The 21,865-nt window shown below is 42.4% G+C and overlaps 1 protein-coding gene across 1 annotated transcript in view; it reads left to right on the top strand.

Annotated features, from left to right (window-relative positions):
• The window catches only part of ITFG1 (integrin alpha FG-GAP repeat containing 1), a gene marked incomplete at its 5' end in the record, with an annotated part of 371,997 nt that overhangs the window by 136,430 nt on the left and 213,702 nt on the right, over window positions 1–21,865 (top strand). The window contains one exon of the mRNA XM_082269956.1: window positions 18,914–19,008. Coding sequence (XP_082126082.1) covers window positions 18,914–19,008 — 95 coding nt within the window. The remainder of the gene's footprint in view (window positions 1–18,913; window positions 19,009–21,865) is intronic.

Raw genomic sequence — 21,865 nt, 5'->3', positions numbered from 1 at the left:
AAGACAGATACTTAATGGACACTGAGAAAATGGTTTGGATAACTTCATATGGGAGGGTAATATTTATCAACAATATCTCTCAAGAAATATGAAGATTTAATCCCACTTTACACTGTGAAACCTATAGCCTGTTGCCATGAAGTCTATGACTCCTAAATAATCAAAGCAATGCTTAGATGTGTATTCCATGTACTTCAATGTAGGAGACAGACAGACTGTCACTGGCAGGCTTTCCTTATTGCCTGTCTATTGAGTTGGGATGTAGATTATGTTAAGTCTGTCTGTTCAATTGTTAAATATTAATGAACTCAAATTGTTTCTGTCCAGATGGCTAGATAATTAGTTCAGGTTAATTCTATTTCTGTATGCAATGTCATCTGCATATGATAATGTAATCAGGCAACCCCTGACCTGTGTGTGGTAATCTGATCAGGACGGGGAGGTCCATGCTGTATATAAATTCTGTGTGACTGTTCAACAAATGGAGATTCCAGTACAAGCTAAGTTGTTGGCTAGCTTTGTATGTATGGCTGCTGGAAAATCTGATATCTATGTTCACGACTCTGAGGAAGCCGTATAATGATGGAAGTCCACAAGTACAGTGTGGGTTGAGGTTCCGTTACACTATTCCAATAAAGTTATATCTGGTGATTCACTAAGCCTTTGCTCCCCTTCTTTTTTGTATCTCTATTTTCTACAGTAAGGCCTTAGGCACACATGCAGTTTGGCTTGTACAGTGCAAAAAATGGGAGTTTTTGGGTGCAGAGAAGGCACTGGTTTAGCATATAGCCCACTGCCAGCTGCCTATCAAAACCAATGACAGGCCGAAATACGTGGTGCCTGGACACTGATCAGAGTGGTAAATGCGTTTAGGGCCAAATGTGTCAAGGGCAGGGCATAAGTCTTTAAACGCATACAGCCCTAAACGTGAGTAATATTTGGAACAGTGTACAGCCACATACAAGTGCAGTGTATCTCAGCCTGTCATTGGTTTTGACAGGTTTTTGGCAGTGGGCTATATTCTACACCTGTGCCTCCCCTGGCACCCAAAAACTCCTGACTTTTACTGCTTGTGAGTATGAGCCTCAATTCTTGATAAAAAAAAAAATTAAAGATGTCTGCCACATTGTTTCTCGCAGTGAAGAGGAAGGGGTGCACAGACTGATCACGCCCGTCCATGTAGTACATATAGAAAGCTTCCTTAACTCCGCAATCTCAGCCATAATAGTGTGAAAGGAAATGTTTAAATGTCAGCTAAGCCTACAATTTATATGATAAAATATGAATTTATTCACATCAGCTTCTTAATAACATTCACAATTATATTCATCAGTATGTGCTGCACACATCGGAAAGCTTTCCCGCAGACTGGGAAAACCTAAAAAGTAATTATAAAGCCCACAGGTGCCGGTATTAAACGCGGTATATTTATCATTCCCGGCGACAAATCCCTCTTGAATGGCTCACAAACCCCGCTTTTTGTTTCTCTTATTTTCTTCAATGCATTTATTTGAAATTGTGCCCTTAAAGTGGATCTTTATTATGAATATAAAATGGTGTTAACGGATCTCCTGAGAATTTAAAATAAAGAGAGATGGAAGGGTTGAAACGGTTACCTTAGCTGGAGGGAACGCTGCTGTAGGCTCCCTTCAGTGTTGTATAGTGTTTTAGAGGCCACACCTCACCGGCTTAGCATGTGATATAATTTAGAAACAGCCACAGTTCCTTCTAGGCCACGCCAGCTGCCGCGTTTCGCCCCAGCCCCTAAGATTTAGCCCCGGGACAGGGCAAAACTCGTCTAGGAGGAGCTGAAGCTGAGGTCGTTTCTACATTATATCACACACTGAGCTGGTGGGGCGCAGCATCCGTCACACTATATGACTTAAAACGGTTCCAAAGGCTCAAGGTTTTTTACCTTTGTGCGTTCTTTACATGCAGGTAAAAAACCTTGTGTGTGCAGCAGCCCCCCTCTGCCCCCCCCACTCACATAAGCCTGATCTTATTCCAGCGATCTGCACAAGACTCGAGGCTCTCTCCGGTCAGCAGCCCTCCTCGATCCAAGGATGTCCACGAGAGCCTTGGCTCTCTGGGGACTCTAACTCTTGATTGGTTGAGGCAGCAGCATAGCCAGTAAACAATTTAGGAGAGGGCGGGGCAGAATGGACACGCAGACCTTCGGCTCAGGAGCGCCGCGAAAGGGAGGGGCCAGGAGTGCCAGCGGAGGACCTGAGAAGAGGAGGATCTGAGCTGCTCTGTGCAAAACTACTGCACAGGGCAGGTAAGTATGACGTTTGCTATTAAAAAAAAAAAAAAAACAAGACTTTCATATTACTTGAATGCTAGCTTGATGAGCTTTCAGGATGCCTGCCCCCTCTTCTAGTTGTAGATCGCCGGAGTAACAGCATTGAAAAACAGTGCTGCAAGTCACTGAAGGTTGCCATGAGCCCCTTCAGTGTTGCTCACATTTCTGAAAACCCAACTCCAGCCAAATTCTATTTTGTTTTAGTAAGGGCTCTTTCAGACTTGCGGTGCCTTCTGAAGAGTGTCTTGGGTGTGGATCTATTTTCAGAGGGCATTTGACAGATGGGGTGGAGAAAATATATAATCCTCCTTGCTGCCTGATTAAACCCTGGAATGCTGCACAGCTGCACCACTGTTGTATGCATTGCGCAAGGTTGTGGCGCAGCCCTATTGAACGCAATGGGCAAGTTTGACTAGGTGCTGCTTTTCAAACTCTGCATCTAGAGTTAAAAATGCAGTGACTGCGAAGCAAATCAACATGAACTCAGCATGCTTACAGCTCTGTTTGGCTGTATTGTGACAGTTCAAGTGGGCTGGGAAGGTTTTAAAGCCATGGCTGAGCCACCCATTTTTTTTGCCCCCCATTCGTCCGTCTGAAAAAGCCCTTGGAGTGAGAAAGATGAAAATATCTTTCAGGTTTTACTGTCCTCAGACATGTTGTATGAAGTCCCGATGTAAAGTTCAGGTAAAGCCAACACGTTTCGGAGGTCAGATCTTCCCTTTATCAGGGCTTGACAGATGCTGAAGAAAGCAGCATATATACTGAACTGATAAGTATGCAGCAGCCCTAGAGAGTCTTTTCTTTGAGTAACAATGATCTGATGTAATAGCTGGTTTAAGCAGCTTGCTTCAGTTATGCTAAAATCTATAATCCCCAACCCCCACCTCGGGACATAAACAGTTCCCACAGGCACATTTAAAAGCATTTTGCAGACATTTGGCTGTCCTAGAAAGGGTGGGGGGTTAGGGCTGCCAACTCCATGTTAACCTTTTCCCACTGGCATAACACACATACAGTATGCATGGGCATGGCAGATGGGCCTTCATACTGGCTGTACATATATATGTGGCAGCCATCTCCACTGTTTGTGAGAGCGCATTCTCAGCACAGTGACCAAGCTGTCACCGACCATCATTGACATTAACTTACCATGGCCATCTGACCACATTAGGTCAAACATGTCATGATCGTTGAATACCCCTGGCTGCAGTTGATTGGGTGGCAATGGCTGGAAGTGGCAGCTTCTTTTGGGGTTCAGTAGGAGCCCAAGTTCTGATCAAACCCAAGCTCATCCCTATGATTGGAAGCCAGTAGCCACTGCAACAGACAATTACAGTGGTTACTTGATCCAGAGCTCAACCTCTCACCTTTGATAATCTTTTTAAAGAGCGCCGAGAAGGAAATGCCCATAGTCTTGGAATAGGATGTTCAAGAAGCCCATATAGGTGTCATGATGGCTATGTGGGTGTGCAACTGCAGGGTGGGGAAAGCCCTGACAGCAGTTGGTTGGGTGACTGTGGCTGGGAGAGCTTCTTTCCGGGTTCACTTGGGACCTAAGTTCAGATCAAACCTAAGCTCATCCCTACGATTAAAAGACAGAGAGCCCTGCAACAGCTGATCACAGTCGTCACATGATCCAGAAGTCTATTTTCCATCTTTGAGAGCCCCTTAAAAAGCTAGCGGGAGCCAGTGCCAAGGAGTGAATGCTCATAGTCTTGGAATGGGATTTCCAAGAAGCCCATTTAGGTGCGATGATGGCCATGTGGGCATGCAGCTGTGGGTGGAGAAAGCCATGGCTGCAGTTGATTGGTTGGCAGTGGCCGGAAGTGGCAGCTTCTTTCTGTGTTTAGTCAGAAACCAAGTTCGGATCAAACCTGAGCTCATCCCTCAGATTGGAAACCAATGGGCACTGCAGCAGCTGATCACAGTGGTCACATGTTCCAGAAGTCTACCTCACACCTTTGAGAGCCAGTTAAAGAGCTGGCGGGAACCATTGCCAAGGTGTTAATGCCTATAGTGTTTGAATGGGATGTCCAAGAAACCTATATAGGAGTGATGATGGCCATGTGTGCATGCAGCTGCGGGGCAGGGGAAAGCCCTGGCCGCATTTGATTGGGTGGGAATGGCAGCTTCTTTCCAGGTTTATTTGGACCCCAAGTTTGGACTTAACCCAAGCTCACCCCTACTTTTTACAATTGGAAGCCAGTGAGAACTGCAACTGCCAAATACAGTGGTCACATGATCCAGAACTCTACCTCTCACTTTTGAGAGCCCCCTAAACGGCTCTGGGGTGTTGGTGCCAAGGGGTTAATGCTTATGGCCTTGGAATGGGATGTCCAACAAGCCAAAATAGGTGTGGTGGTCACATGACCCCAAATGTTTGGCCATATTGTGTATTTGTAATTCTTTTTTGGCAAAAATCAGCCAACTGGTCTTCTCACCTCCTTGTTAGCCATCTTGAACACGAGACATGTTAGGATGACAGCGATGAGCAACGCAATTCAGCTTTCACGTACAAAAAAAAATAAAAGTATAATTAATTTCCTGTTAACTAAAGAGAGCGACCTTTTCATGAAATGAATATCCGAGCTGTCCACTTGGATAAATGTTATCATGCTTGATGTAATATTTTAGTAGCCATGAAATATGGCTCCAGTACTTTTTTCGAAGCCGCAGACTTTTCCGCCATCCCCTTATCTCCTTGATAGATGGCAGGGACGTAATTAGTTTACTCAAAGCAATAAAACTTATAATGATTTCCCTAAGTAAACGGAATGACACGTCTTGCTTACAAGAGCCCAGCTCTGGGGCATATACAGAGAGTTTATTGATTCTGCGCTGGGGTCAATATTGTGTTTCTATATATTCCTCCACTTACACGTAGCTGCGGGGGAGTAACAGCATAATTCAATTACGTTTAATAACAGCAGCACAACTGCCGCTACTTTCAACCTGCTTTGTATTGCTTTTTGTTGTGCAGGAACAATACTTGTCTTGGGTTTTTTAAGGGAAACTAAGGTCTTTTTAAAGACGACATCTATCTATCTATCTATCTATCTATCTATCTATCTATCTATCTATCTATCTATCTATCTATCTATCTATCTATCTATCTATCTATCTATCTATCTATCTATCTATCTATCTATCTATCTATCTATCTATCTATCTAATTTCTAAATGAAATCTGGGCAAATGGAAATAATCTTTTCAGCAATCATGTTTTAAAATCCCCATTCTGTTTATAGTGTTTAAAGTGTTACTGTCACAAGGCTGATGGCTGAGCCTGATGTGCAGAGGGTAGCCTCACAAAGGGATTCTGCGAGTGCCATTGGATGCATGGCAGGAATTCTGCGAGTGCCATTGGATGCATGGCAGGGATTCTGCGAGTGCCATTGGATGTATGGCAGGGATTCTGTGAGTGCCATTGGATGTATAGTAGTGATTCTGCGAGTGCCATTGGATGTTTAGCAGGGATTCTTCAAAAGCCATTGGATGTATGGCAGGGATTCTGCGAGTGCCATTTAATGTATGGCAGTGATTCTGCGAGTGCCATTTGATATATGGCAGGGATTCTGCAAGTGCCATTTGATGTATGGCAGGGATTCTGCGAGTGCCATTTGATGTATGGCAGGGATTCTGCGAGTGCCATTTGATGTATGGCAGGGATTCTGCAAGTGCCATTTGATGTATGGCAGGGATTCTGCGAGTGCCATTTGTATGGCAGAGATTCTGCGAGTGCCATTTGATGTTTGGCAGGGATTCTGCGAGTGCCATTGGATACATGGAAGGGATTCTGCGAGTGCCATTGGATGCATGCATGGCAGGGATTCTGCGAGTGCCATTGGATGTATGGCAGGGATTCTGCGAGTGCCATTGGATACATGGCAGGGATTCTGCGAGTGCCATTGGATACATGGCAGGGATTCTGCGAGTGCCATTGAATGCATGGCAGGGATTCTGCGAGTGCCATTTGATGTATGGCAGGGATTCTGCGAGTGCCATTTGATGTTTGGCAGGGATTCTGCGAGTGCCATTGGATGCATGGCAGGGATTCTGCGAGTGCCATTGGATGTATAGTAGGGATTCTGCGAGTGCCATTGGATGTATAGCAGGGATACTTTGAAAGCCATTGGATGTACAGTATGGCAGGCATTCTGGAAGTATTGTCACACTCTTGACCCTCTCTCTTTTCCCCTTCTTTCTCTAATTCATTCCCTCCCTTTCACCCCACCCTGGTACAGCTAACCCACCTCCCATTCTGCAGTCACCCCATGCTGGTGCTGCTGACATCCACCTTCCCATAGAGAACAATGAATGGTTTGATCAGGTCTTCCTGAAAAATGGACAGGTAGACCCGATCAGTCCACTGGTGTGAAAGAAGCCTAAGTCTAGCACAGGTGCCAGTGTCATAATTATATCTGACTCAGACACAAACAGGCAAAGGAAAGAGATGTGTTTTCATCACATTAGCACTTCCACATTTGTGATGCAGCACAGGGAAATGGAGAGGCATGGATTGGGTGCTTCGTGACCCGGAGCAAGAAGCTGTCTGCCCCTTGGGACAAGCATGTTGAATGAATGTATGGATATAGAGAAACTGATCGGCCATGACACTGCAAACTACTGCATCAGCAACATGTGAGCCCATCATTACAAGGTAAACAAACAACAGAGGGAATATAACGACAGTAATACCTAAATAAAACAGCAAACATTTGAAATTGTACAATGTCTTTAAATAAAAATACAAAGCCCCGAGCAGACGGGCCGTGCTTCCTAGATGTGTGTTTTAAAGTTTCATTGTCAGTTTTGACAGGAGACTGCCTTTAACTAACTTTGTTTGGCCACCTTGGTAATAATAGCTAGTAATAACGAATGACACCGCTGTGTAAAGCCTGTGATTCCTCTTTGTGAAGAATACGTTCACATTACATTAAGAACGTTGGATGTCTATTATGGTGTCATTGAAATAACTGAATCCATTAGAAGAGTTCTGTGAGTGCAGTAATGGAATCTGCCTGCTTAGAGCTGCATTTCCCATCCATTAACCCCGTATTAGTAATGGGTGCGTCCCTTTATGGTGATATGTTTTTCTTCTTCCCTGTGCAGAGATTTGCACTTGTATTGATTTGTAAAATTAAAGCGTCCGTCCTTAACCACGTCTGGACCGGAAGGTTTTCCCCCTTAATGTCCAGGCTATTTTTTGCAATTCTGCACTGCGTTACTTTAACTGACAATTGTAAAGCTGTACCGAAAATAAATTGATGTCCTTTTTTCCCCACAAATAGAGCTTTCTTTTGGTGGTATTTGATCACCTCTGCGATTTTAATTTTTTGCGCTATAAACAAAAAAAAAACGACGATATTGAGAAAAAAATATATATATTTTTCACATTCTGCTATATAATATTCCCAATAAAAACAATTTAAAAATCAATTTTTTTTCATCATTTTAGGCCAATTTGTTTTTTGCTACATATTTGTGATTAAAAAAAAACCCCAATAAGCGAATTTTGATTGGTATGCACAAAAGTTATCGTGTCTACAAACTAGGTAAAGATTTATGTCATTTTTATTTATTTTTTTATTTTTTTTACTAGTTATGGTGGCCATCTGCAATTTTTAGCGGGACTGCGACATTGCGGCGGACAGATGGGACCACTAACTGACATTTTTGACACTTTTGGGGGGACGGGTGACATTACTACAGTAATCAGTGCTAAAAATATGCACTGTTACTGTACTAATGACACTGGCAGGGAAGGGGTTAAATGTTTGCCTAGGGTGTGTTTTCTATCTGTGGGGGGGAGGGGTGGACTTATGAAATCAACACAGGGACCTGTGTCCCTAAATACAAGGAACACAGGAGCTCTGTGTTGATTGCTGACAGAACAATGTTCTGCTGTGTTTACAACAGCAGACCGTCGTTCTGTCTCCAAATGGAGCTATCATGAGTGCCAGTCGGCAGTTGCGCCCGCCGGCCCCGCAGATCAGCTTCCCTGCTAGCGAATGGGCGCGCGCCCCCACAGTCGCTCCTGCAAAGCACTGTATGGGTACGGCATTTGGTGGGAACCTGCCGCAGTATATCTGCGCCAGCTGGTCGGCAAGTGGTTAAAGGGAATATTTAATGTATAAATTTACCTAATCTGGCTCTGGCCATATTGAGTAAGGGCAAATTATTCATATAGTATGTACTTCCTGTAATCCATCTGCCCTTAGCTCAAGCATGCATGCAGGAGAGTTTGCTTAACTGGGAAAACCCCTCCTCATCTCATCCCATCCTGACCACTTCTGGGTTACTTCTAAAGTAACCCCATTGTTGACCCTCCTGAAGACTCCTGGGATGTATGACTATTTTGACTCCAGTTGTTGTAATTGTGACTTATCCCTTGCTGAGACCTATTCCTGGCCTGTATAAAAAGATACAATCACAGCGGACAATCGTTATCAGATAGCTGAACTCACCAGACACTGTTTCTTTCCATCCACGTAGGTTTTATTGCAGGCAGTAGGTATAGCAGACAACAAAATGTGACAGATGATTGAAGGATGGCATCTGCAGGTCAAAACATGGTAATGTGTTCCCGGATACGAGCAGATTGTATGAAGACCTAGACCAGGGATCCTCAAATGACGGCCCCCCAGCTGTTGTGGAACTACACGTCCCATGAGGCAATGTAAAACTCTGACATTCACAGCCATGACTAGGCATGATGGGAATTGTAGTTCCTAAACAACTGGAGGTTCATAGTTTGAAGACCCCTGGCCTAGACAGATGTTGCCATCTCTATCCCCACAAGCATAAAGAAGCAGGAACAGGAAATACATCATCAATGGGAGGAGACAGGAAAGAACACTGAAGGGAAAAACAGAAAGCAAGTGCAACAACCGAAGTAGATGGAAGAAGTTCAGGTTTTTATAATGAATGGAAAATCAGGGTGGATAAAAATCAATGATTTAAAAAAAAAAAAAAAATTGGTTAAATCAACTTGATTTAAATCAAATCCACCCTGATGGAAATATACAAGATGGAGGTAGTTTGGGTCCTTCTAACAAATGGAATTTTACACAATGGAATGTAGTTTAGTTGTTCATAATGGATAGAAATTTACAAGCTGGAGGTAGTTCGGGTTTTTATAATGGATGAAAATCAGGGTGAATAAAAATCAAGGATTTAAAAAAAAATCGGATTCTTTTGATTTAATTGGATTTTTTTGATGACAGTTGCTCTTTAAAAATTATGATTTAAATCGAGTTGATTTAAATCATGCCTTCATACTAGTGATTTAAATTGACTTGATTTAAATCAAATCCACCCTGATGGAAATATACAAGACTGAGGTAGTTTCGTTGTTTATAATGGATGGAAATATACAAGATGGAAGTAATTCAGATTTTTATAATGGATGGAAATCAGGGTGGATAAAAATCAATGATTTTTTAAAAAAATAAAAAATCGGATTCTTTTGATTTTTTGGATGACAAATTCTCTTTAAAAAAATTAAGATTTAAATCAAGCCTTCTTACTAGTGATTTCAATTGTGATTTCATTTGTGATATAAATTGACTTGATTTCAATGAAATCCACCCTGATGGAAATATACAAGATGAAGGTAGTTTGGGTCCTTCTAACAAATGGAAATTTTACACAATGGAATGTAGTTTGGTTGTTCATAATTGATAGAAATTTACAAGATGGAGGTAGTTCGGCGTTTTTATAATGGATGGAAATCGGGGTGAATAAGAATCAGTGATTTAAAAAAAAAAGAAAAATCTGATTTTTTATATTTAAATTGGATTTTTTTTATGACAGTTGCTCTTTAAAAATTATGATTTAAATTGAGTTGATTTAAATCATGCCTTCATACTAGTGATTTAAATTGACTTAATTTAAATCAAATCCATCCTGATTGAAATAGACAAGATGGAGATAGTTTGAGTCCTTATAACAGATGGAATTTTACACAATGGAATGTAGTTTAGTTGTTCATAATGGATAGAAATTTACAAGATGGAAGTAGTTCGGGTTTTTATTATGGATGGAATTTTGGGTGAACAAAAATCAATGATTTAGAAGAAAGAAAAAAAAAATCAGATTCTTTTGATTTAAATTAGATTTTTTTGATGACAGTTGCTCTTTAAAAATTATAATTTGAGTCATTATAACAAATGGAATTTTACACAATGGAATGTAGTTTAGTTGTTTATAATGGATACAAATTTACAAGATGGAGGTAGTTTGGGTTTTTATAATGGATGGAAATCAGGGTGAATTAAAATCAATGATTTAAAAAATAAAATAAAATCGGATTCTTTTGATTTAAATTACATTTTTTTGATGACAGTTGCTCTTTAAAAATTATGATTTAAATCGAGTTGATTTAAATCATGCCTTCTTACAAGTGATTTCAGTCGATTTGATTTAAATCAAATCCACCCTGATGGAAATATACAAGACTGAGGTAGTTTCGTTTTTTATAATGGATGGAAATATACAAGATGGAGGTAGTACAGGTTTTTATAATGGATGGAAATCAGGGTGGATAAAAATCAATGATTTTTTTTTTTTAAATCGGATTCTTTTGATTTAAATTGGATTTTTTTGATGACAGTTGCTCTTTAAAAAAAAAAAAAAATATGATTTAAATCGAGTTGATTTAAATCATGGCTTCTTACTAGTGATTTCAATCTACTTGATTTAAATCACATTTAAATCACATCCACCCTAATGGAAATATGCAAGATTGAGGTAGTTTAGGTTTTTATAATGGATGGAAATATATAAGATGGAAGTAGCTCAGTTTTTTATAATAGATGGAAATCAGGGTGGATAAAAATCAATGATTTTTTTTTTTTAATCAGATTTTTTTTAATTTAAAATGGATTTTTTTATGACAGTTGCTCTTTAAAATTATGATTTAAATCAATTTGATTTAAATCATGCCTTTTTACTAGTGATTTCAATTGTGATTTAAATCGTGATTTAAATTGACTTGATTTAAATCAAATCCACCCTGATGGAAATATACAAGATGGCGGTAGTTTGGGTCCTTATAACAAATGGAATTTTACACAATGGAATGTAGTTTAGTTGTTCATAATGGATAGAAATTTACAAGCTGGAGGTAGTTAGGTGTTGATAATGGAGTAATGTATACATAATGGGTGTAGTGTAGGTGTTTGTAATGAATGGAAATATACAAGACGGAGGTAGTTTAGATCTTTATAATGAATGACGGAGGTAGTTTATGACTTATTATGGATGAAAGCAGTTTAGGTCTTTAAAGTGGATGGAAGAACACAAGATAGAGGTAATTTTAATCTTTATTATAGATGCAAAGATACAACATAGAATTAGAATTAGTTCAGTTTTTTGCTATTGATGGAAGTTAACATCAAGAAGATACTTTTGTAATAAAAGTATTCAAAATGGAGGTGGTTCAGCTCTTGTGGCTTTTCCGAACAGTCCTCATCTTTCTCTTTAAGATTCCATATGTTTAACTTTACTGGAAAGAGAGCAGTACGAAAATAACATTAGCAGATGTATAACGCTCCCTATATTCCCGGTCTGCATACATAATTACATGCTCCCCACGACACAGAGTTTGTTGGCAGGCAGTATGATGAAAAGCCTTTCCTCAGAGTGTATTTTACGCTCCAGATTGATGCATTACCGGCATTATAGAACAATGTAACGGAGCCGGGGGAACACAGTCTCTTTCATCCTCCCAAGACTTTGTGACATGAAATTGCCATAAATAGCTGGATGAGTGATTAAAGTAAGAGGTTGGCTACTGATCTTATTGAATGCACTGTTATATCTCTTGTTTGTCAACCACTATTTACTCGTTGCACATTTGCGTTGCCATGGTGATTAGAACTCTTGTTACTCTGAGACGTGTTCATCTCCATATGGAGCACCCAACATGTAGAGTCAGGAAATATGCATACACTGAAATATAGAACAAGGAGCAGGTAAAGAGCTCTTACCATTAATATTCATCTATTTTTGTTCTCTTGGTTAAAGGGTCACTTTGTTTTTATGGAGAACTTTGTATCTCACCCTGCTCCCAGTACACTCTTGTCAAATGGTGAAAGACCACGAATGGAGATAAGCAAGACTTTTCATTGCTGGTCTTCTGAGGGTGCTCAATGTTTTTTTACTTTGCAACTGCTACACTCTCTAAAACAGGGGTCGGGAACCTTTTTGGCTGAGAGAGACATGAACAAACGTCATCAGTGTACACCAATGCTGCCTCATCAGTGCCACCTATTAGTGCTCATCAGTGCAGCCTCATCAATGCACATCAGTGCTGCCTCATCAGTGCAACCTATTAGTGCCCATCAGTGCCGCCTCAGTGCACACCAGTGCTGCCTCATCAGTGCCACCTATTAGTGCCCATCAGTGCAGCCTCATCAATGCACATCAGTGCTGCCTCATCAGTGAAACCTATTAGTGCCCATCAGTGCCGCCTCAGTGCACACCAGTGCTGCCTCATCAGTGCCACCTATAAGTGCCCATCAGTGCAGCGTCATCAGTGCACACCAGTGCCGCCTCATTAGTGCCACCTATTAGTGCCCATCAGTGCCACCTCAGTGCACACCAGTGCTGCCTCATCAGTGTCACCTATTCCCATCAGTGCAGACCAGTGCTGCCTCATTAGTGCCACCTATTAGTGCCCATCAGTGCACACCACTGCTGCCTCATCAGTGTCACCTATTAGTGCCCATCAGTGCACACCAGTGCTGCCTCATCAGTGCCACCTATTAGTGCCCATCAATGAAGCCCCATCAGCGCACATCAGTAAAGAAGAAAAATGACCTGTTCGCATCATTTTATAACAAACCATCGTTTGTTTAGCAAAAAATAAAAAACCCAGTGGCAATTAAATACTACCAAAAGAAAGCTGAACTGTCATTCAATGTGCGACAGCGCAGAAAGCTGAAAATTGGCCTGGCCAGTGCAGCCTCATCAATGCACATCAGTGCTGCCTCATCAGTGAAACCTATTAGTGCCCATCAGTGCTGCCTCAGTGCACACCAGTGCTGCCTCATCAGTGCCCATCAGTGCAGCATCATCAGTGCACACCAGTGCCGCCTCATTAGTGCCACCTATTAGTGCCCATCAGTGCACACCAGTGCTGCCTCATCAGTGTCACCTATTAGTTCCCATCAGTGCAGACCAGTGCTGTCTCTTTAGTGCCACCTAATGGTGCCCATCAGTGCCACCTCAGTGCACCCCAGTGCTGCCTCATCAGTGTCACCTATTAGTACCCATCAGTGCACACCAGTGCTGCCTCATCAGTGCCACCTATTAGTGCCTATCAGTGTCACCTCAGTGCAGACCAGTGCTGCCTCATCAGTGTTACCTATTAGTTCCCATCAGTGCACACCAGTGCTGCCTCATTAGTGCCACCTATTAGTGCCTCATCAGTGTCACTCATCAGTGCACACCAGTGCTGCCTCATCAGTGTCACCTATTAGTGCCCATCAGTGCACACCAGTGCTGCCTCATCAGTGCCACCTATTAGTGCCCATCAGTGAAGCCCCATGAGCGCACATCAGTAAAGAAGAAAAATTACCTGTTTGCATCATTTTATAAAAAACCATGAAAAATGTTTAGGTTTTTTTTTTTTTTTCGTTTGTTTAGCAAAATATAAAAAACCCAGTGGCAATGAAATACTACCAAAAGAAAGCTGAAATGTCATTCAAAGTGCGACAGCACAGAAAGCTGAAAATTGGCCTGGGCAGGAAGGGGGTGAAAGTGCCCAGTAGGCAGGTGGTTAAAAGAAATTTTTTGGTTTCAGCTATATTTTGCTTTAAATTCTGCTACACGTTCACAAATGACTTTCCTCTAAACTTCTTGTCATTCATAAAGACCTTCTTGGCTGATAAAGGTAACAGTTGTCACCTTGTGCAGGAATTTCTAATTTAAAAATGTAAATGGCCGATCTCTTCACTTTCAGTAACTGTCAGAGATGCGCATGCTTCTTGTCTGTTAAGAGATAGACCACACCATGCAGGGAAGGCAAAGAGTGGGTTACTACTCCTATTCCTCACTGCATTACGTGTTATACTGCAGCACAAATGCTCCTTCAAGAGAATCTTTACTTGACTTGCTGTCATAAAACATAACGCACATCATCTATACAATGGCTCAGCATTATTTCGGCACCTCATCTCTCATTATCCAACTGTCACTGCACCCTGCGTTGGAAAGTAATTGGAGATAAAATGACAGATTGCCGTAAAAGATGACGTTTCTCATTACTGGCCTATTCAATGGCTGTAATTGGCCAACATTCAAAGTTTTTTTTATGCATTCTGTTCTTCTTCTGATTGCGTCTCTCTCTCCCATCGCTTCTGAGCTTTGACTCCCGCTTCTTTCATTGACGTGTCCAGCAACACACAAAAAACTCAGAACGGCCATCGCTTTGTCAAAGGCATGATTATGTATTTCCTGTCAGAGAAGATGTATTGCGCTTATTCATCAACTGTCAAACCATCAAATGTGCAGCCAAACTCTCCGCTCTATTTAAAATCGAAATAGCTTTATTATGTCGCGTATAACATTTGCAAGTAAAACATTTTCTTGTCAGGACTCAAAATATTTGAATTTTCACTTTTTCTAAGTGGAAGCAAATGTTCCTCTCCGTAAAGCTTCCTTGTTAAGTGGTAGGGGGGTGTCAGTCAAACATGAAAACATGGCAGATTGGCACAAAAGGACATAACCGCCGTGTATGTCTGATTTTTATCCTGGTGCTTTTTATGGCCTCCTCTGCCAATGCTGTTGTCTGGCTTTGGCTGCCTGGACATCTGGAGCTATTGGTTGTTGACCCAATCCTGATTCTGCTTCAAAATACACCAGTGGTGGCCAACTTCCTTGTGTGGTATTTTGGGGGTCCAAATTACTAGCGAGCCATGTCAAAAGAGTTTTTATTTCTCCAAAAACAAACAAAACAGCCATTTTTAGGCATTAAAGTCCATCTCCAGGCAAAAAATAAAAAAAATGTCAGTGCAGTGTGGTTTTGTCCGCACTGCACGGGTTAACTGCTCACTTTTGTCTCAGCACAAGACCAGTCTTGCACTGCCATGCTCCAGCGGTCTTCAGTTGTGGACTGTTCCTGATGTCATCAAGCCCAGATCAGGCATCATAGACCAGGAACAGTCTACCGCTGGATCGCGGGGGAGTGCCGTTTTCCAATAAAACGAAGGATCGGGTGAGTATAGGCTTTCTCCTCACCCCTAGACAAAATGAACAGTTGATCAGTGCAATGCAGGCACAGACCCACTGCATGGGAAAATTATAATTTTGTTCCCCAGAGATGGGCTTTAAATAAACAAAACAGTCCACAAACTCTGGTACAAACTTTGGCTCACCGCCAGCATACACTTGTCCCACAATAGGGTTTAAAGTCCCCACCTGTTTCAGGGATCCAGGGAAGTTCTCAATAGCCCAGCAGCTTCTTAGCAGCCAAGCAGCCCGCAGCTCCATCACCAATATGCCCTGTTTCACACAACCTCTCATAGACATGTGCTGGCTGCTTCCTGCCTTTTTCAGACTTCTGTCAAAAGTGGGGATACCCCTTCAGGTCCAAAAGTGTCCATAGTCAGGGTTGGAGGCTTTTTTCCACCTAAGATTTCTCCAAAGCTCTGGTTTCTGGGAGCCATGTCAGGACTTAATTATCCTGGGAAATCGGCTAAACAGTTTTCCTTCTGTAATGGCTCACCCCAGACCACCACCCCCAGAGGCGTAACCAGAACCTTCAGGGCCCCATTGCAAGAAACCGTAAAGGGCCCCCCCCGGACCCCTGGCTGGGGCTCTTCCCTTCAAGCCTGGGGCTCTTCCCACTGATCCTGGGGCCCTTTACTCTCGTTGCGGGGCCCTTTATTGCGGTCCTGCAGTGGAACCCTTTCACAAGTTCTGCAGTGGGCCCCCTTCCTGCCATCTTGGGGCCTCCCCACGGTGGTGGAATGCCAGGGTCCGGTTGTAAGTGCGACCTTTGCGATCCTGGAAGTTCACCCACTGGTGTCAGTAGTTTTTATTTTTTGGTATTTTAATTGTATTATTTTTTATCATTTTATTTTATTTTATTTTTACAATGTCACTGACTATGACTCTGTCCATTCAGAAAAGGAAGGAGCTGGTAAATTACACATTTACTGACCCCATCCTGGTTCTCTATTGTGACATATTTCCTGCAGCAGCCAGCAGGAGCGGCGAGGGAGCACAGTGGGGGGGGGGGGGACCAGGGGAGCACACAGGGGCCCAGAGACAGCAGAACACAAGTGAACTGGTAAGGAGGGGTGGCGGGGGCAGCATACAGAGGAACCAATCTCCTCCATTTTCCTCCTGCAGCTACAGGAGGAAAAAGGAGGACAGTGATTTCTCTACATGTTTCCCCCGCCGCCCCTCCTATCCAGGTGTACAGGGGAGCCGCACATGCCCCCTGGAGCATGGGGCCCGGTTGCAATTGCAACCCCTGTAGTTACGCCCCTGACCCCCGGCAAATACTACAGATGAGAATCTCTTGAGTTCTCAGAACTGTTTCCTTTGTCATCCCACCTAAAAAAAGGACAACCCAAACAATGGTAACACATATCTTATATCAAAGCCCTAGCTCTGGTGTCCTGTACACTTGATATAGTGAGCCTCAATGTGTCACCTAGCATAATATTCACTGAATGAAATGCTGCAAAAAACTGTCAGAGACTGCAGAAATGCATCAAGAGATATCCAGAAACTGGGAACATGCTACCAGAGTTGTTGGAGACTGGGGACATTCTTTAGAAGGCAATCATAGACTAGAGACACGTTACCAAGACTGCTGGAGATTTCTGCTATTAAAGCCCCTTCACATCTGAATGCTCCCCCATTATATCTTCCCTACAGCCCTTTTAAAAATGGCTACACTTTATTTGTGTCTCATCAAGCTCTGTTATACAGGATCAGAGAAAAAGAAGAGCGATGGACTGCACAAAAAATATATAAGAAATAAACCAAATGAATCTACCAGTAGAAGCGAGTTCAAAGAATATCTTTCTTTCGGTGGCCTGAGTATGCATACGCTAACTGTTAGAATGCCGGGAGTTGATTTATACTGACTCATCCAGAATGGGATGTTGGCTCATAATCCGTAATACAATGAACAAAATAAAGTGATTGTAAACACGAAATCCGTCGCAACACCTCGATACAAAATGTGAATAATAATATAGTATATCGTAATCAGCGCAATACTGTGTCCCAAATACAAACAAAATATACTGTGGAATAAAAATAAAATTAAATATACCATAAAATGCAATACTGAGTGAAAAAAACGAGTGCAAAATTGATTGCTGCCCGTATTCAGTAAGTGTTTTCACTGCACTCTGATATGAATACAGTATAAATACAGCGCAATCACATCTCATCTATGGATATCCAATAGTGGCTACACGTGTGTAAATATTTCTAAAGTGTGAGTCAATAATGATACATAGTAACTGAATCACATAGTCCAGGGGTGTCCAAACTATGGCCTTCCAACTGTTCAGGAACTACAATTCCCATCAGGCATTGTAAATCTGACATTCAGACATAACTAGGCATGATGGTAATTGTAGTTCCTGAACAGCTGGAGGGCCATAGTTTGGACACCCCTGTCATACACTATCTCAGAGTGAAATAAACACACAATGTAAATGATACTTTCTCTGTCGCTCATTGACAGACGCAGACTTCTTGATTAATATCAGTAGGGATGTACTGCCCCCTACAGGAGTAGGACACTAGGCAGGAAAAAAGTTCTGGCCACACCTTATGGGCAGTCCCAGAGGGTATATCCTCTCTCTCCCTGCTACAGGATGTCAGTTTTTTTCTGCCTAGTCAGGAGTAAGGACCTAAGTTCCTTGCTGGGATCTCTGGTCCTGGCAAGCTTTTTTTAGATAAATCTTTTTTAGTTAGCTTTTTTTCTCCAGTTTGTTCCTGTGAGATCTTCAAGCAATTATGCTGGATCTGGGCGACGGGCTGGATGTTGAGATCCGCACCATACACTTCCCTATAGCATTCTTTGGCCATAGGTTCCAGGTTGGCTCTGTGTTTCCATCCACCACTACTTGACCTCAGGCCTGGCAATTGGTTGCTATTTGGTGGGATGTAGGTCATTTTCGGTTCTCCAGGTGAACACAGAGCGAGTGAAAAATTAAAAACAACTGATCCATCCCCTGTCTGCTGATTGGATAATGAAGGAAGCAGGACATTGATAATATGAATAAAAAATGTGAAAAAAGATAAAGGGCAACTGTTTACGAGAGACCATAATGTAGCAAACAACGTGTCATTCATTTAGGGTTTACATCCACATGAAATAAGCTTGTGTGTGGATGTGCCTGCTCTTTACACCCCTCCATGCGGGTTGACAGCACAGCTGCTTATCCTCAGAACTCTCCGGGCACCACTGCGCCTAAAGGAATGGAATAGCACATGTAACCACTATGTCTTTCTAAGTTCATTACGCATCACGATGTAACAGCTGAGTTCCCCTATCGTGTACTGCAGATATCATTTTTGCACAGTTGTACAGAGTTGAACATCTTATAATACATGCGTATTATTTGTTTTCAGATGGAGACGGCCAACAGGATCACCTGCTACCAGCTTGTGAAGATGACAAGTGTTTAAAGAGCGTCATTTATTTCATGAAACACGGATCCACTCAGGTTAATTATGATTTGTTGTCTTTTTTTTTATGTAGTTGGAAAAAAAGGCTAACTCCAGCTATGCCTAAAAATGTTCCTTCTCTCCTCCTTCTACTTATCCTGTATAAAAAAAGATGTATGTATTTTTCTATCTTTAACCACTTGCCGACCAGTCACTGGGACTGTACTGCGGCAAAGTGGCTCGTTCCCGTCCAGCAACGTAGACCTACGTTGCTGGACTCCTCCGCTTGTGGGCGGCGCTCGTGCGCCGCCGGAGGCTCGCTCCCGCTGTTTTCAGTCACAGCGGGAGTCGGGCCGGGGAGGAGCAGCAGTGATCACCGCCGCTCTTCCCCGATCGTCGGGGAATCGAGTCTGGAGATCTGCCCGCTTGTGTAAACAAAGTGGGCGGATCTCCTAAGTGACAGGCAGGGTCAGATTGCAGGATTCAGCATAGCTGAACATGCGATCTGTCCCTGTGTCACTCAGTCACCTCCTCCCACACACGTCAGTAAGCACCAGGCATACATTAACCCCTCCCTCTCCAATAAAATTGACCCCTTCCCTGCCAGTGTAATTTTTACAGTAACAGTGCATATTTATAGCACTGATTACTGTAGTAATGTCACTGGTACCCCCAAAAGTGTCAAAAAGGTCAGTCAAGGGTCCGATCTGTCCGCCGCAATGTCGCAGTCCCGCAAAAAAAAAAACGCAGATCGCCGCCATTACTCGTTAAAAAAAAAACACCAAAAATGACATAAATCTTTCCCTTAGTTAGTAAACACAATAACTTTTGCGCAAACTAATCAAAATACGCTTATTGTGATTTTTTTTTTACCAAACATAGCTAGCAGAAAACAAATTGGCCAAAAATTTAAAAAAATTTTGATTTTTACATTTTTTTTGGGGGGGGGGGGGAATTTCATATAAAAAAATTTGAAAAATATTGTTGTTTTTTCAAAATTTATGCTCTTTTTTTGTTTATAGCGCAAAAAGTAAAAATCGCAGAGGTGATCAAATACCACCAAAAGAAAGCTCTGTTTGTGGGAAAAAAAAGGACATAAATTTTGTTTGGGTACAGCGTCGCACGACCACGCAATTGTCAGTTAAAGTTGCACAGTGCCGAATCGCAAAAAGTGGCCTGGACGTAAGACAGCAAAATCCTCCGGTGGTAAAGTGGTTAATTTGCTCTGGTCCATTCACGTTATTCTGCAGCTCCAGCTCCTCTGTGTCAGTTAGCGGATGCTGCTAGGGAGCAGGTCGACTTGAATATTGATTGGACCCTGGGCAAACATTTTCTTGGACCCTCCCAAATTCACTTATCAACTATTTGCGGGCTCAAGGGGCAGCTGCTTTGGGCCCCACAACAATGACTGGGCCCTAGGCAACTGCCCCTTTTGCCCTGCTAAAGATGGCCCTGCTAAGGAGGGGGAAGGGCGCCAACAACGGCTGGGCCCTGAGAGCCTATGGATGATCTCACACCTCCCGGATTTCACAGCTGTCGTTGAGTGCTTCTATACACATAGCTGCAGGATCACGTAACCTGAACGGATTGAAAATAGGTATGTACACAGATCTTTTTTTTTTTATAAATAATAAGTAGGAGGAGAGTGAGGGAACATTTTTAAGACTAGGTATAGTTAGGGTGTTTTTCCACCTAAAGCGTTTGTTACCCTAAAACAAAAAAAAAAAAACCCGATACTGTTTCCTTAAAGCATATTATACAGCACAGTGCTTGTGCTGTGCCATTTGGCCCCCTGTAACATTTAAAAAAACCTGGCTGATCCTGACAGTTACTACCCTCCCCTCTGTACAATGACCACAGTGTATCATGGCTGCTGAGCCCTGACACCGTGGTCAGTATACGTGCCTCCGTCATCTGCAGCCCTGCTCTCTGTCTCTCTGTTCTCCTCTCCCCTCCTTGCCTGTCTGCTGTGTCTGTGCCCTCCCCTCCACTCCTGCTGCTCTCATATTTATTATAAAATAATCCAATCCCCTCTGTATTATAACACTAAGTGCTCCTATGCCTGTCTTATAGAAAAAATATGCGATCTGTACCTAAATCACAGCGGCTCCCAGCAATCACGTGACCGCTCGGCTCTCTTCCCCTCCTCCCCAGTGTAAGCCGGGCAGAGAAGAGCCGAGGGATCAGCTGATCGCTGGAAGCCCCTCTGATTTAGATACAGATAGGCATATTTTTTTTATAAGACAGGCACAGGAGCACTTGGTGTTATATTACAGAGTGGATTCGATTATTTTATAGTAGTGGTTAACAACCACTTTAAAAGCATATTCCTGGTCAATATTTACATCATGTATTCATTTCCACACTGAATTTCAGTTATTTCCAGCCTACGCCTATTAACTACTTGCTGACTGCCTAACTGGGAAAATACGTCATTACTTTGAGGTTTATTACCAGGTTTATAGCTGCAGCTAGATGACATAATAAGTGCCAGAAAAAGGCCTGGTTTGTGAAGATCCCCAAGCGTTTACTTCCTTGTATTCAAACACACATATTTACTATGCACTGCTGTGTTACACACTTTACAGAGTCTGCCTTTTGAACCACAGAGGTGCTAAGGGGTGGAGTTTCAGGAGGCAGAGTCAGTAAAAGAATTGCAGCAAGGTACCATGGGATATTTAGTCCTTAGACAATAAAAGTAAACAGCAAAGGAGAAGCTGCAAAGCATGCAGGGAGTCCAGGAAGCTGTGGAAAGAGACGGCCAGCAGACAGGCAGCACTCACAACATGAAAGGAGATTTTTTTCAAGTAATGTTGTATTGGATTGTCAATCATAATTATTGTTTGTATTTCTATTGCAATGCTAATGTTATAACATCAAAGTGTATGCTGTGTCTGTAGATATCCTTTAGGGTCC

This window comes from Pelophylax lessonae (assembly GCF_965119305.1).
Source record: "Pelophylax lessonae genome assembly, chromosome: 10".
Classification (NCBI taxonomy): Eukaryota; Metazoa; Chordata; class Amphibia; order Anura; family Ranidae; genus Pelophylax; species Pelophylax lessonae.
This window is presented reverse-complemented; position numbering and strand designations above follow the sequence as displayed.